This window comes from Protopterus annectens, chromosome 2.part2 (genome assembly GCF_019279795.1).
Source record: "Protopterus annectens isolate FY-2018-M chromosome 2.part2, PAN1.0, whole genome shotgun sequence".
Lineage (NCBI taxonomy): Eukaryota > Metazoa > Chordata > Ceratodontiformes > Protopteridae > Protopterus > Protopterus annectens.
The window spans coordinates 29,406,960-29,421,222 of NC_056730.1; the positions used below are offsets into that span (position 1 = coordinate 29,406,960).

Below are 14,263 nucleotides of genomic sequence, written 5' to 3' on the forward strand. Positions count from 1 at the left end.
GAGCCATAAACAGACGTAGGGTATAAAAGTGACATCGGCACATACCCTCTTCACAATGGACTGCCACATACAGTAGTATTTCCTGGAGGTTTAAAGAGGGTCATAACTGGAAGACCCCTGAGACTCGCATGTAGACTAGATCATAGGGTACTTGATAGGCTGCGAGTAGTGCAGACGTTAAGGGAGTGGGTGACTATGTCCCCACTGGACAGGTAAAACTAGAGGGGGTAGGAGGGAGGGACTGAATATTGCAACATGGAAGAGAAGGACATCTAAGGTTATGGTAAACTCTCATACAACTATCCTATGTCCTTCTATTCTCATGTTGCAGTATTCATTACACTAGGGAGAGTACCAAAGCTTTTAAGTATGAGCCTGGGTAAAGGATTGTGGTCCCTAGTCAATGAGACCCTGAAGAATAGATCTGGCAAACCCAGCTCTAACTCTGGAGGCTAGGTCCAGTTTGTAATGTTTGGTAAAGGTGTGCACTGAAGCCCAAGTAGCAGCTTCTAAAATTGAGGCGTAATTAACCCCTTTGAAAAAGGCAGCTGAGGAATCAACTGCCCTGGTTGAGTGTAATTTGACATGTCCATGTAAGATTTTTCCATGATAGGAACAGCACATGCCAATGGACTTGGAGATCCATGCAGAAATGCTCTATCTGGAGACTGCTTTCCCTAGAGCCATAGGGTGGAAGGAGATGAATAGCTGGTCAGACTTTCTAATAGGTTTGGTTTTGTCTAAGTAGTACCTCAGTTGTCTGTGGATATCTAGAGAATGAAGAGCCCTCTCTGAGGGATTTTTACGTTGAGGGTGAAAAACAGGTAGGTTAATGGTCTGGATCAATGAGAATTCATTAACCACCTTAGGCATGAAGGAGGGGTTAGTTCTGAGGGCAACTCTGTCCTTGTGGAAAATAAGGTAAGGAAGGGTACTCATAGGGGCTTGTATCTCTGATATTCTCCTGGCAGAGGTAAGGGCCACTAGCAGAACTGTTTTCAGGGTGCACAGTTTTAGGGATACTGAATGTGCTGGTTCAAAAGGTAACAATGTAAGTTTTTCTAGGACAAAATTCAAGTCCCAAGGCAGGCGGTATAGGCTTTTGGGGGTCTAATATCAAGAACCCCTTTCTGGAAAAGCTTGACCTCCAATCTAGAGGCCAGAAGCGGTAACATGGGCAGACAAGCAGAGACGGCAGATAAATGGACTTGAACTGAAGAATAAGTTAGTCCTGAGTGAAGGAGCTGCAACAAATAGGAAAGAACCACGGGTACAGGAACAATCATAGGGTCCTGGTTTTTCCTGTGACACCACCTGGAGAATCTCTTCCATTTAGATACATAAATTTTCCTGGTACTAGGTTTTCTGGGCTCCTGCAGAACATTGAGTACATCCTCTGAGTGTAGGTGTCTGGAAGGAATTATAACCCTATCACACATAAGGTCAGTTTTATGTTGTTCACCTGAGGGTGTAGTAGAAATCTCCTTCCTGTGTGAGCAAGTCTGTTCAGTGGGGTAACCTGTGATAATTGCCCTTGGCTAGTAGACAGAGAAGGGGAAACCAATGCTGTCTTGGCCAAAAGGGGGTCACCAACAGGATTTTGGTTTTGTCCCTCTGGATTTTCAGGAGGACTTTCTGAATCAGTCTAAAGGGTGGGAAGGCATATAGATGCATTCCCTCCAAGGAAAGGAGAAGGCGTCCACTTTCCAGGCTTGCGGATGTGGGTCCCTTGTGCAAAACCTGGGCAGCTAAATGTTCTGGGAGGAGGCAAAAATATCTACTTGTGGAATACCCCACCTGTGGATAAGCTCTAGGAATACCTCTCTGTGAAGCATCCATTCCTGAGAGGGAGCTGAAGGTCTGCTGAGTGAGTCTGCCATAACATTCTCTGTAGAAGAAACGTACACTGCTATCAGATGAATTTGGAGTGATGATGCTAGGGTCCAAATCTGGGTGGCTAGGTTGCAAAGAGGGTAGGATCTTGACCCCCCCCTTATGTACCACAAGGCAGTCATATTTGTCCGTGATCACTTTCACTGTTCCTGAGAGTAGCGCTGACTTGAATGTTTGTAAGGCTAGAAGAAGTGCCCTCATTCCTTGATGTTGATATGGTCCTGCGTGGTGAATTGCTTCTGGTTGTGTAGTAGCACTGCACCCCAACCCATGTTTGATGCGTCTGAGGAGACCTGTTGTAGGGGAGCCAGGACCTGTAAGGGGGTTCCCCTGGTTGAGGTGGATGGCAGAGATCCACCACTGAATTTTCCTCTTCAGACACTGAAGTAGGGGAAGGGGGGTGTCCAGGGGATGGGAGTGTTGGCTCCATAAGTTCTTCAGGATCCACTGGATTTTTCTTATGTGGAGTCTTGCCAGGGACAACATGGGTATTAGGGATGCCATGTGGCCTAACATCCTTAGGAACTCTAATGCTGGCAAGGAGGTGAGGGTGATAAGTTTGCTGAACTATAGACAAAGGTTCATGATCCTTTGGTCTAGAATGAAGGCCTTCATTTAGTCTGTTCTGATCCTGCATCCCAAGAAAACCAGGTCTTGAGTGGGGTTCAGGTAAGACTTTTTGTTGTTTACAGTAAACATTAAGTGAGTTAGGATGGAGATCACCTGTTGTAGGTGGTGTAGAAGGACTTGGCGGTCCTGATAATTCAACAGGTTGCCTAGAATATGGGTATATTTGTATACTCTGTGTGTATTCTGCAGTGAGCAACGAAGGGTGCTAGATACTTTATGAACATTCGAGGAGCAGTAGAGAGGCCAAAGGGCAAGGCAGAGAATTGAAAATGCCAGGAACCTACTGCAAAGCGTAGGAATTTCCTGTAATCTGGGTCTACAGGACTGTGGAGGTAGGCATCCTTCAAATCCAGAGCTACCATGAAAGCCTGTGTTGGTATGAGTGGTAGGAGCAAGGGTAAGGTAATCATTTTGAAACTAGGTACCTCGAGGAACAGGTTTAGGAATGATAAATCCTGACTTGGCCTCCATGGTTTGTCACTCCATGGTACCAGAAACATTCTGGAGTAAAGACCTTTGTTTCTTTGAGGGTAGGGTAGGTGCTCTATGGTGCCCTGAGCTAGCAGTTGTTGAATGATGGGTGGGAAAAGGTGAACTTGGTTTGCTGGAGGTTGATGAATTCCCTGACATGAGGGTAACATCCATCAGGTTATAAAGTATCCTCCCTGAATGATTGAGATGACCCAGTTTTCGGATGCGATTTTCTGCCAGGATGGTAGGGAGAGGGTGAGCCGAAGAGATAAGGAGGTGTTTGTGCTTAGTAGTTGCGAGTCACAATGGAGGTTGTCTGGTTTGGTCAGACTGGCTCCGCAAGGTGGTGGTCAAAGGGGTGGAAGGAAACCTGAGAGTAGAGCTTTTTCTAGGCTGCGTACGTCCCTTTGGCCAAGCAAGCTCTTTGTGGGTAGTTTCTGTGATATTTGGGGACAGGAGATACCAGCAAATGTTTTAGGTTCTGAAGTTCTTTTCCCTTTTCTTGAAGGGATTTAAGAAGTTCTGCTGATGCCTATCCAAATAGGGCTTTAATGAAAAATGGGGCATGTCTCACCCAGGAATATCGCCTCAGCACTGAACCTGATCCAGCAGATTTTGAAGAGGCTTCCACAGCATCATAACTGCACTTGGAGTGCCTAGTCACTTGAGATGCAGTGTGGAAAGTAGGGTGTTAAGTTGGGTTTTTAAAGATGAATCAGGAACCTCAGAGAGGAGGGTAGAATCCTTGGAAATGGTGTCTAAGATATACTAGTCATGTGTTTGGTAGTTGACCGCTCTTATAGCCAGTGTAGAAGTATACACTTCCTTCCCTAGTCTGTCCATGAACTTGCTGTCTATCAGTAAGTTAGAGAGCAGCAGAAGGTAATTGTCTGGATGTTTTATAAACAGAAACTGCAATATCTGCTGGGTCTGCTGGTGAGTTTTTAAATAGGAATTGGGTGTACACAGAGGGACCTTGTAAAAATGGTCAGGATGTTAAGAGGCAGGGGGTTATGAATCTGAGGCCTGTGAAGTGGCCAAGAAGGCATCTTGGAATGCAGGTAGCAAAGGGGGCACAGCAGAGGGGGATGGTTGTTTCATTTGTAGCAGGTCAAAGTACCTTTTCTTAGTGTCAGAGATCTCGGAGGCCTACCACTTAAAATGTTCCCTCATGAGGGAAATGGCATCTCCACAAGTGAATTCTTCACTTGGAGACTTAGGGGTGACGGGATCCTCTTCCTCTGTGGTAATAATATCCTTAGGACAGTCTATTTGTGATCCATAGTTTAGTGATTCCTCAGAAGAGAGGTCTTCCTCTGATACCGCTAAAGGAAGTTCTAAAGGGGTAGCAGCTGGTGGTTGTTGTGTCTGTAAGGCCCGGAATGCCTTAAAAAGACTTTGAGAGAAAACTTCATATTCAAGAACAGGTTGAGGCTCAGGATATTTTAGTTTTTGCTTTCTCTTCATAGGGGCAGACAGCTGAGAATGAGTGGGAGCAGACGTCTGGGTGGATGGTAGTGTAAGAGTAGGGCCTTCCAACTGTATGAGCCGTGGCTCCCATCCACCATCAAGATCTGATGGCTGATTAAGCTCAGTGGACGTACTCAAGGTTTCCGTCATCCCAGCTTCCATCAAGGTACCCAGGCCTGGTTGGGAAATGGAGGTCTGAAAAGATCCCAGGCTTGCATTAGCCTCAGAAATCTCTCCAGATGCCTGAGGCATAACGTGGGAATCTGGCCTGATTTTCTTGGCCTTCTTCCGCAGTGGCTCATCGGATGTGCCTACTCCACCCTCCATACTGACGGCGTGATGCTAGAGCCTTTGATTTTCCAAGTATAGTTTTAACGTGGCCAGACAGCTGCAGAGTTTTAGATACAAAAGATTTGCAAATGGGGCAGGACATATGGTCATAGGCCTCGCCTAAACAGTGCGTGTCCTTGAGGAATTTGTCTCTCACAAGCACACTTCCCCTTTCTAGTGGACATGTACGTCTTGGTAATTAACAAAAGATAAGGAAAACCCAACAGGGTACTTATCTGTAGTGGCCGACTGTAGTGCTGAACTGGCAAACGGGAGTCCGACGTTCTCTGCGGCAGAAAAATTCTGAAGAGGGTACGTGCAGACGTCACTTTTATACCCTACGTTGGTTTATGGCTCTGACAGAGGACGTCACACGTACCCTCCTGCACCAAAGACTTTGTTATACTTGCCAGATGTCACCGCTGCAGGCAGCAACCTCCCTACTGTATGAATACTGCAACTTGAGAATAGAAGGACATACTGTCCTTTATCATGGCTTAACTAACAAACTGGTTTGCTACTGTTTCATGGTCACAGTAGTGTAATTGATCAATGCAGGGTGTACTTGTACATTTTTAAGCACTCGTATCCATGAATGTGTAATACTGTCAAATGCATTTTTGTAGTCTATCCATGCCATACTTAGATTCTTCCCCTTTTTACAGTTCTCCATTATGACTAAGAAATGATCCTTTGTTCCATAGGACTTTCTTTCATTATCCTTTTGTTCTATTGCCATGACTGAGTTTTCTTCTAAATGAAAATCAACTCTGTTGGCATCAATTCCAGTGCATAGTTTACACATCGTCAGAAGGCAAGTTATTGGTCTATAGTTTTCAGGATGGCTTGCATATTCGCTGTTAAGTAAGAGTATTGTTTTTCCTGTTGTTAACCAGGTTGGTGCCTGTTCGGGATGTGCATATAAAGTTTTTAGTCAAGGCTAAATCTTCATGTATAGATAATACTTTTAGCCATGCATCTGGGCCTGGGGTTTTCCAATTAGGAGATTTTCTTAATTTTGTTTCATGCATCTGGGCCTGGGGTTTTCCAAATAGGAGCTTTTCTTAATTTTGTTTCATGCATCTGGGCCTGGGGTTTTTAAATTAGGAGCTTTTCTTAATTTTGTTTCATGCATCTGGGCCTGGGGTTTTCCAATTAGGAGCTTTTGTTAATTTTGTTTCAATCACCCCATTTTATATTCTGTACTTTGAACTAACCATTCTGCATCTTTATGTTCCACATCTTCATAGAAATTTCTCAAAAATGTATCTAGTTTTTTTTTTTTGGTGTTTCAATTCCTTTTGCCTTGTTTCCCCAATTCTCTATAAAACATTTTTTGAGTCATCAATAAATTGCTTGTTTTGTACTTTTCCTTTATAATTATCTGCATATCCAAGTCTTTCTGCTTGTGCTGACAATTTTTATTTGCGACAGTACACAATAGATCCTGATCTATTCTAATACTGCACAGTGCTTTTATCACGTCTGCCTGAGTATTTTTATTGATGTGTTCCCTCGTCTACACTCTAAACAGCAACACTTTCTTAATTGGTTTAAAGTTTTCTCTATTCGATATTTCCATGATGGCATTTGATTTCTCCCTTTCCTTTACTGCCCTGTGCTTTTGCACTACGATTGTTATTATTCTAGCTTCACAGTAATATATCCTATTTAATTCTGTTATATAGCATGAATCTCTGAACAGTCCTAATTACTGTGCTCATTTTGTTTTAGCAAACTTGTAACTCTGAGTTTTAATGACTTCCTGTAGTTTATTTCTTTCATGGAGTCTATTTCTTTCATTGATGTTAATATGTCTGCCCATCTCCATTAAAATCAAGCAGCTCTTATCTTCTTCTAAACTGAGGGCACATTCTTTTTTCTCCATTTCCTTCAGGCATTTGACAGAAAATTCCAGAGCATCTTCCTGTGCCACATTCTCTCCAGTTTCAACTTGTGTCACCCATTACTCTTTGATATAGTAACTCACTGGCCTATCACTCCACAACATTAACTGCGTCAAGAGGTGCCACAGTTCCCTGTTCCTTTCCCTGATGCAACTCCAACTGAAATTTTGTACTTGTTTCCCATGAAAGACTCTAAAGTATCTTCATGTATCAGATATTTACAGCTTCACTGGTTTCTCCTTAATTTGAGGATCCATTGCTCTATCTGGCTGTGATGTTATCCAAGTTAGACTTTCTACACCAAATGCTTCACTTTGTAGGTAAATCCATATCCTCAGTTTTTATTTCTTTAACTTTCCCATTACTAATCCTCTTTTCTACTTTTGCTCTGTTTTTCTTAGTTTCTGTATTGTAAAATTTTCCATATTTGGATACATTTCCCTGTATTGCTCTTCAAATATCTTTGGTGCTGCTCTTTTTGCACTGATTTACTTTCTCCTAGTCGGCCGTGTTGGTGCAGTGGTTAGCATAGTCACCTCACCGCAAGAGGTTCTCTGGTTAGATTCTTGGCTGGAGCTATTTCTGTGCAGTGTCTGCATGTCCTCCTTGCGGTCGAATGAGTTTTAAAGACATATGCAGGTAGGTGCGCGTGTAAGTGTGTGTGACTTCTATGAAAGCTGGGTGCTGGGCTGACAACTAGACACTGTAAAAACACCACTGCTAATCAATCTGTGGAGCAATGATTCACTGTGGCAACCCCTAACCGGGAAAAGCTGCAACACAAAGACAAGTTTTGCTTTCTCCTCTGCATAAATATTGCATCATATTAAATATGTTTTTCTTTCCCATGTCCATATTTCTTTTTCAGATGTCCCCTGCTCCTGCCATTTTTCCTTACTTGGGGGAGTCGTTTCAGCATGCCGTGATATAACCTGTGTTAGACTTTCTACACTAAATCCTTCACTTTGAAGGTGTTCTATAACTTCAAATTCTATTTTTTTTACTTCTACTTTACTAATATTCTGTTTATATTCCCTCTAGGATATTTTTTGTATCATGAAATTTTCCATACCTGGAAGCCTTTGCATGTATTCCTCTTTGAATATCTTTGGGGCTGCTTTTTTTATATTAATTGGGCTTTCTCCTTTGCATAAATATTGAACCATATCAGATATCTTTCCCTTGTCCATATTTCTTTTTTATACCTTTCAAAAATCTGTAGATTGTGTTCTTTACATTTTTGTATTTCCTTGGTCGCTTCTTCATCCAAATGACCCAAGGTTTCTTGATCTATGTGTTTTCCCTAAATCTGCTGAATTTCTTATTTGAAGCTTCTGACAGATTTTCTTGTGCGAGTATTTTTCTTTCCTCTAATTTCTCTCAAACTTTTTGTACATCTTCTGTCAAGAAATTCTGAGCTTCTTGTATAATAGTAACAATATATCATTTCGTTCTTATCCTCAACAGTCCATTATCATCTTTATGGGTCTTTTTTGGCCCAGCAGATTTTGTGGACTACTACTTCCTTCTATTTTTGTCCTAGTGGTTTTTGTGGACTACTACTTCCTTCTACAACAGGGGGGCCATGCTCCCCCTGGGTCTGGCCTAACTCTATTGTAAGAATGTTTCCCTGTCCTGGGGATTCTACACTGTCATTGTTTTCTAGTCTTGGCACCAGTGCACCTACCAGGATTGGGCACTTTTTTTTTATCCAGGGTCTTGTGCACCCAGCTATCTTTTTATTTTTAACCTACTTCTGTCCATGATATATGTCTATATAAAATACAGTCTATATATCAGTGTTAACTTGGTGAAATTTTGTGAAAAACAGGGTCCACCTCATGAAGGTACTCACCAAGACTTCAGAATGAATTCACTTCCAGCAATACTACTCTGCTTGCTGATTTATCATCTCTCCATTCCTGTGAGATAGGTCTGATGGGATCACAATTCAGATCCACTGGGGCAATAGATGTAGAATCCAAGTAACAGTGGAAGACTAGGTCTCTTGGATGAGAAAATACTCTCTCCACTTCTTTGGAGACAGACAGACCAGGAGAAGTCATGGCCGGCCGCACTGGAGCCGAAACATCCAAGGCAGACAAGCCCAAACTCTGTCCCGATCTGCATCTCGAGGGGTGAGCCGAGCCAGAGCTATCTAACACCCAAGCTTTGAGGTGCAAGGACAGCTCCGATAGTATCAGAGTAAAACCCAACCCCACCCCCCCTGGATCTGACGCGGATGCTTCAGCTCAGATACTAATCCCGATCTGAAGGAACAGGAGAAGAACCAGTCAGGGAAGCTATGAGTCGAAGACGTAACCCTCTTCAGCTCCGCCACCAATTCTCTCAGGAGTCTTGGATCAGAGAGCTCTGAAACTGAAGGATGGATCGGAGGAGGAGATACAACTATATGGGAAGTAGAAGGGAGGCTCGTGGATCTGTTGGATAATGGAGCCGTATAACCCCCAATGTGAATCTGAGCTCTGAGGAACTTCCTTATCATCCTATCCACTTCTGCCTCAGACTCCTGGAGGACCTGACAGATGAAATATTGGACTGAGGCCTAGAAAGTTTCCTCAGAGAGTTTGCATGGGGGGGGGGGGGGCGGAGAGAAATAGGATCAATCAATATGAGATGAAAAGTCAGATCAGAGGGTTCTGGATCAGATGGTTGTGTAGAAGATGTGCCTAAATAACTACTGGATCCAAGAATTAGGATCTAAAGACCTTTTTCTATGCTCTGATGATCTTTGGAATGCTTGCTGGGGGGGGGTGAGCCCCAGAGGAAGAAAAAGGCAATAATCTCTTGAGAACTAACTTACTCCTCCTATCTGCAACAGAACTTAAATTAAAGGCAGCACAAATGGCACTATTTGTATTGAGGTGAGCGGCCCCTAAACAGTAAAAGCACTCCATGTGGGCATCAGAATTAAGGGCCTTGTGCCCACACGAAGTGCATTTCTTAAACACTGTTGGCTTCTCAGCCATATTCTATCAAAGGAACAGGAACTGAAAAAGTGAAAAGAAAAATGTTTTTTCTGGCTAAAAAATAAAAAAATAAAAGAAATAAAATGACTATATATATATATATATATATATATATATATATATATATATATATATATTATATAAAGGAAAGGAAGAGGCATTAAAGGAGGAGGCACCAGCAATGGTACGCAAAAGTTTACCTCACAAACGGTAGAAAGGAGAAGAACCAACGGGTAGAAACTTCCGAAAAAACTAAGATAAGGAGGATTTAGAAGGTTAAATATAGGATTTTTTTAATTGCGGGGAAAAAAATACACTCACAAATACTCCGACAGGATCTACGTCTGTGTAAATGGCAGAAAATGACATCTGGGGAATTGTAGGCTAACTAGGTGTTGCGGCTAAATGGAGGAGCACAAGAGTTGAATCCTTAAGTCTGTGGAATGTGACAGAGTCAGATCTGACATCGGATCTGTAACCAACATGCTGAGGAAGAATGAAAAGAACATCATCTGATCTGTTATCAGTAAAAGTCTTCTAAGACAATGTTTTGCCAGTTTAAGGACTTCATGTGGTCTGCAAAAAACAGCCTCAAAACAGCAGTTTAAAATACAACAGTAAATATGCCTTCCAAATTGCCAAAAAAATCTGAATACAAATGTTTACTCACTGAATGCATAGCTTCTCAACAGGAATGTGTTACGTATGCCAACAATATTATTTACATTCAAGTCGTATTCCACCAGACTGCAAATTAGAAACACAAAATGGATTATTAATTTTAAATAAGGTTTACAAATAGTTACTAACACAAAACAGAAAGGCACAATACAATTCCAGTCACAATACAGTAAAATAAGTAAAAATGAGGAATTTTGTTTGCAACACCCTCCCCTAACACACAAACAATCCTAACCGCCATATTCAGCATTCATTTTCCTGAAACACGGTTGTTCTTAAGTCTTTCTCAGAGTTACTAAAAATGCATTCACATCTTGTTTTATTGTTGCAATAAAATAAGAAAACTATCTACTTTAAATTTAGATCTTTGAGTTTTCTTCCTTGTACATAACTGCTGGCACAGTTAAATTTAATGTTACAAGCAGTACGTGCAGCAACCACCAGAAAGCAAATAAAAGTTAAAAGTTGCTCTCAATGGAAAAAATGGAGAATGAGAAAACAAAACAATAAAAGGCAGCCCTGGGCCAAAAATAGGATTAGAAATAAAAGCAAAAGTAAAATACAACCAAGAAACATCATTCTCACAAGTGAAAGGAAGGAGATACAGCATACAGGAAGAAAGCTAAAAGACATCATGTTATCACACCAGTACTGTCTACAAATGTCTGATTAAGCTGACAAAATGAGGCACAGAAACGCAGCTGTGTCGAACAAATCACACTACAAGCTGGTTCATAAGGAAGACTCAGGTGTGGTAAAAATCAATTTAATCCAACTCACCGAGAAAGCAAAAGTACACTCCTGGTGATCGTAAATAAAATAAATGTAACAGTGCTCACACCTGGCTGAATGTGTTAAACAGCTGCAAGAAGATGGCTGTGGGACAACACTGAAAGGTAGTTTCAGCTGAAATGTTCCTAAATCAAACTGTTCTTCCTAAAATGTTCAACTGCCTCAAACTTGAAAAGGAGTAGGGAAATTACAACATGCACATCTTCCTAGGAAGTGCATTCGGGGAGTGTTGCTCAACTATTCAGCAGAGTGTTCCTCGACCACATATCCAAAATTCCAGAACAGAAAATACAGTCGCATGAGTGCACTCACTTCAACAGTAAACGTTCAAACATGGGAATTAGTCACAGGTAGATACATACCTATTCCCTCAGTCAGATTTCCAGGCTACCTGAAATCCACTAAGCAGCACAAGTATCCCCCTTATGCTATGGAAATTAGCATATTTTGTAATAAAGGGAACAACAACCTGCAACCCAGTATAGCTGTGCAATAAGTTGTCATAACTGTCTACTAAAGAGGCTGAAGGCTCAAATCCCTCCTAATGGCTGGAGCTCACTAATCTACCTTCCTTTAAAGGTGGGCACATGCCCACCCCTGGAAGTAAAAACATCAGTTGTGTAAACAGGGACATCTGTGGAACATGGTGATATCTGTGGAAAATGTCTGCTTGTATATTTTTAATATTTCCCTAACACAGATCTTTTCTGTACACATCAGACTTTTTACGTACATACCATATCCAGTGTAACTGACTGGTCTTTTATTTTTCCATGTGCACTCTCATTTCTTTGCATGTTTAACCTGTAACTGAACATCAATATAGTAATTTTTATGTAGCATTGGTAGCACTGTTTGTTGAATAAAGACTGTTGTAAAATAATTGTTTTAAGCCAATAATACATGAACAGACACATCGGAGGATTTCCATTTCGTCTAAAACATGTCTGAGTTATAGGCAAAATCCCATATGGACACAAGGAGAGCGCACAGATGCCAGACAAATGACAACCCAGCCAATAAATGAACAAAAAGCAGACAGAAAAAAGTCATTTTAGTCAGAAAAATAGGTTTAGATCAAATTAAAGAATGTTGCAGTATTCTAGTTGTGGGATTTCTTGCCCTAAGGCGACTCCTACATTGTCTCCTATACAAAAGCTTCAGCTTGGCCGTTGCAGCATACATGGGACATCAGACATAAGGCAATAAACCAGGGGCCTTAAATGTGACGTCTGCACGCACAATCCTCAGAACCTGAAGGCCAGTAGGTACAGAAGAAGGCCCAGCAGGAGGAATGCCAGTGGGGACAGGTGTGTGCCCTTGGTGTCCTTCAGTAGCAAAGGTAGGTCCAGGTCTTAGCTGGAACTATGGAGAAAGAATTACTGGGAAGGAATACTTCCCCTCCCAAGAAATGTTGAAAGCGTCCACTCTCCAAGTCAGAGGGGTGTGTATCTTTGAGCAGAAGGTCTGCAGCTGCCTGTTCTGGGGGGAGGCAAACAGGTTTATTTGTGGAGTACCCCACCGGCGGACTATGTCTAGGAAGACCCCCTTCCCCCCCGTCCAGCATCCATTTGTGCTGTGGAGAGGAAGTCCTGCTTAGGAGATCTGCTTGCTTGTGGTCCTGCGAGGGGATGTAGGTCGCCTGCAGGACCAAGTTGTGGTGAGAGGCTAGGTCCCATATCAGCAGGATCAGCCTGCACAGCTGGTAGGCCTTTGTTCCTCCCTGTTTGTTGAGGTACCACATAACAGTGGTGTTGTTCGTCACTATCAGGAGCACCGCTGGGACCAGAAAGGGAATAAAGGTCTTTAAGGCTAGGAAGACTACTGTCATTTCCCTGACACTGATGTGCTTGGTCTGTAGAGAAGGTTGCCACTTTTCCTGGACCCTGTAGAATGCCAGTGTTGCACCCCAACCTGAATCTGAGGCATCTATATGCATTGTTTGGGTTGGGGTGGGTGGTTGCAGTGGAAGTCCTGGGTTTAGTTGGACTTGCTGGATCCACCAGCTGACTTCTTCCTTTAGACAGGAAAGGAGGGGAATATCCTGTTCTAAGTGATGTAGGTGTTGGGACCAAATGTTGTTTTAGGTACCACTGTAGCTTGTGTATATGAATTCTGGTCAGTGGTAGCATGGGGATGGCTGCTGCCATTAAGCCCAGGAGATGAAGGAATTGCCTTGTCACCTTCTGGGAGTAGGAAGTCGGGGAAAAAACCTTGCCCTGTGGGAGAAAAGCCTTCATTTTGTCCGTTCTGATTCTGCAGCCTAGGAAAATCTTGTCCTGGCCTGGGTTCAAGGGGGACTTTGGGAGGTTGATGGTAAAAAAGAAGTTATGTACTCACCATAATGTTCCATGTTTGTAGTCCATCTCGCCCTTTATTCTTACACATGGGTTCGGAGCCAATCCTCAACTTGACTCAGCCTATTACAAAGCTCAAAGTCTTCTAGTTGACTCGTGGCTAGGTAGGTATCCCATGGTGCACCAGTACAATCCCCAGATCTTGTTTACTGCTAAACTATATAAAGACAGAACTAAAGCTATCCAGAAAGAACAATAATGAAAGCTCTCCACCTGTTACGGAAAAATTATCTTGTCTCCAGATCCTTCCAGGACGGGGGTAGGAGGATGGGTTCGTAAGAATGAAGGGTGACATGGACTACAAACATGGAACGTTATGGTGAGTACATAACTTCTTTATGTTCTGTAGTCCTACCTCGCCTTCATTCTTACAACATGGGACAGCGTCCCTAGCACCTGATTCTTGGGTGGCTCACAAAAAGATGCTCCCGAGTACTGTGGAACCAAAGGAGGCTCTACCCCTAGAGGTCAGGTCCAATTTGCAATGAGTAATAAAAGTGTGAGGGGTAGCCCAGGTCGCAGCTGCACAAATATCAATTGGAACCCTGGCTTGGAAGGCTGCAGATGTAGAGTGGGATTGTGTAGAATGAGCCTTAATCTTGAACGGCAAAGGCTTTCCATTGGAGGAATAACTGTAAGAGATACAACTTAATTCAAAATGGCCACTTTGGAGACCAGAACACCTAATCTGGAGTCAGAGAAGGATACAAACAAACAACTGGTCTGACTTCCTGAATTCCTT

The 14,263-nt window shown here is 42.6% G+C and overlaps 1 protein-coding gene across 4 annotated transcripts in view; it reads right to left on the reverse strand.

Annotated features, from left to right (window-relative positions):
* The window catches only part of TENT2 (terminal nucleotidyltransferase 2), a 1,237,070-nt gene that overhangs the window by 691,648 nt on the left and 531,159 nt on the right, over positions 1-14,263 (reverse strand). For all 4 annotated transcript variants that reach the window (XM_044063713.1, XM_044063711.1, XM_044063715.1 and 1 more), the window contains one exon: positions 10,362-10,438. In XM_044063713.1, the coding sequence (XP_043919648.1) occupies positions 10,362-10,438 (77 nt within the window). The remainder of the gene's footprint in view (positions 1-10,361; positions 10,439-14,263) is intronic.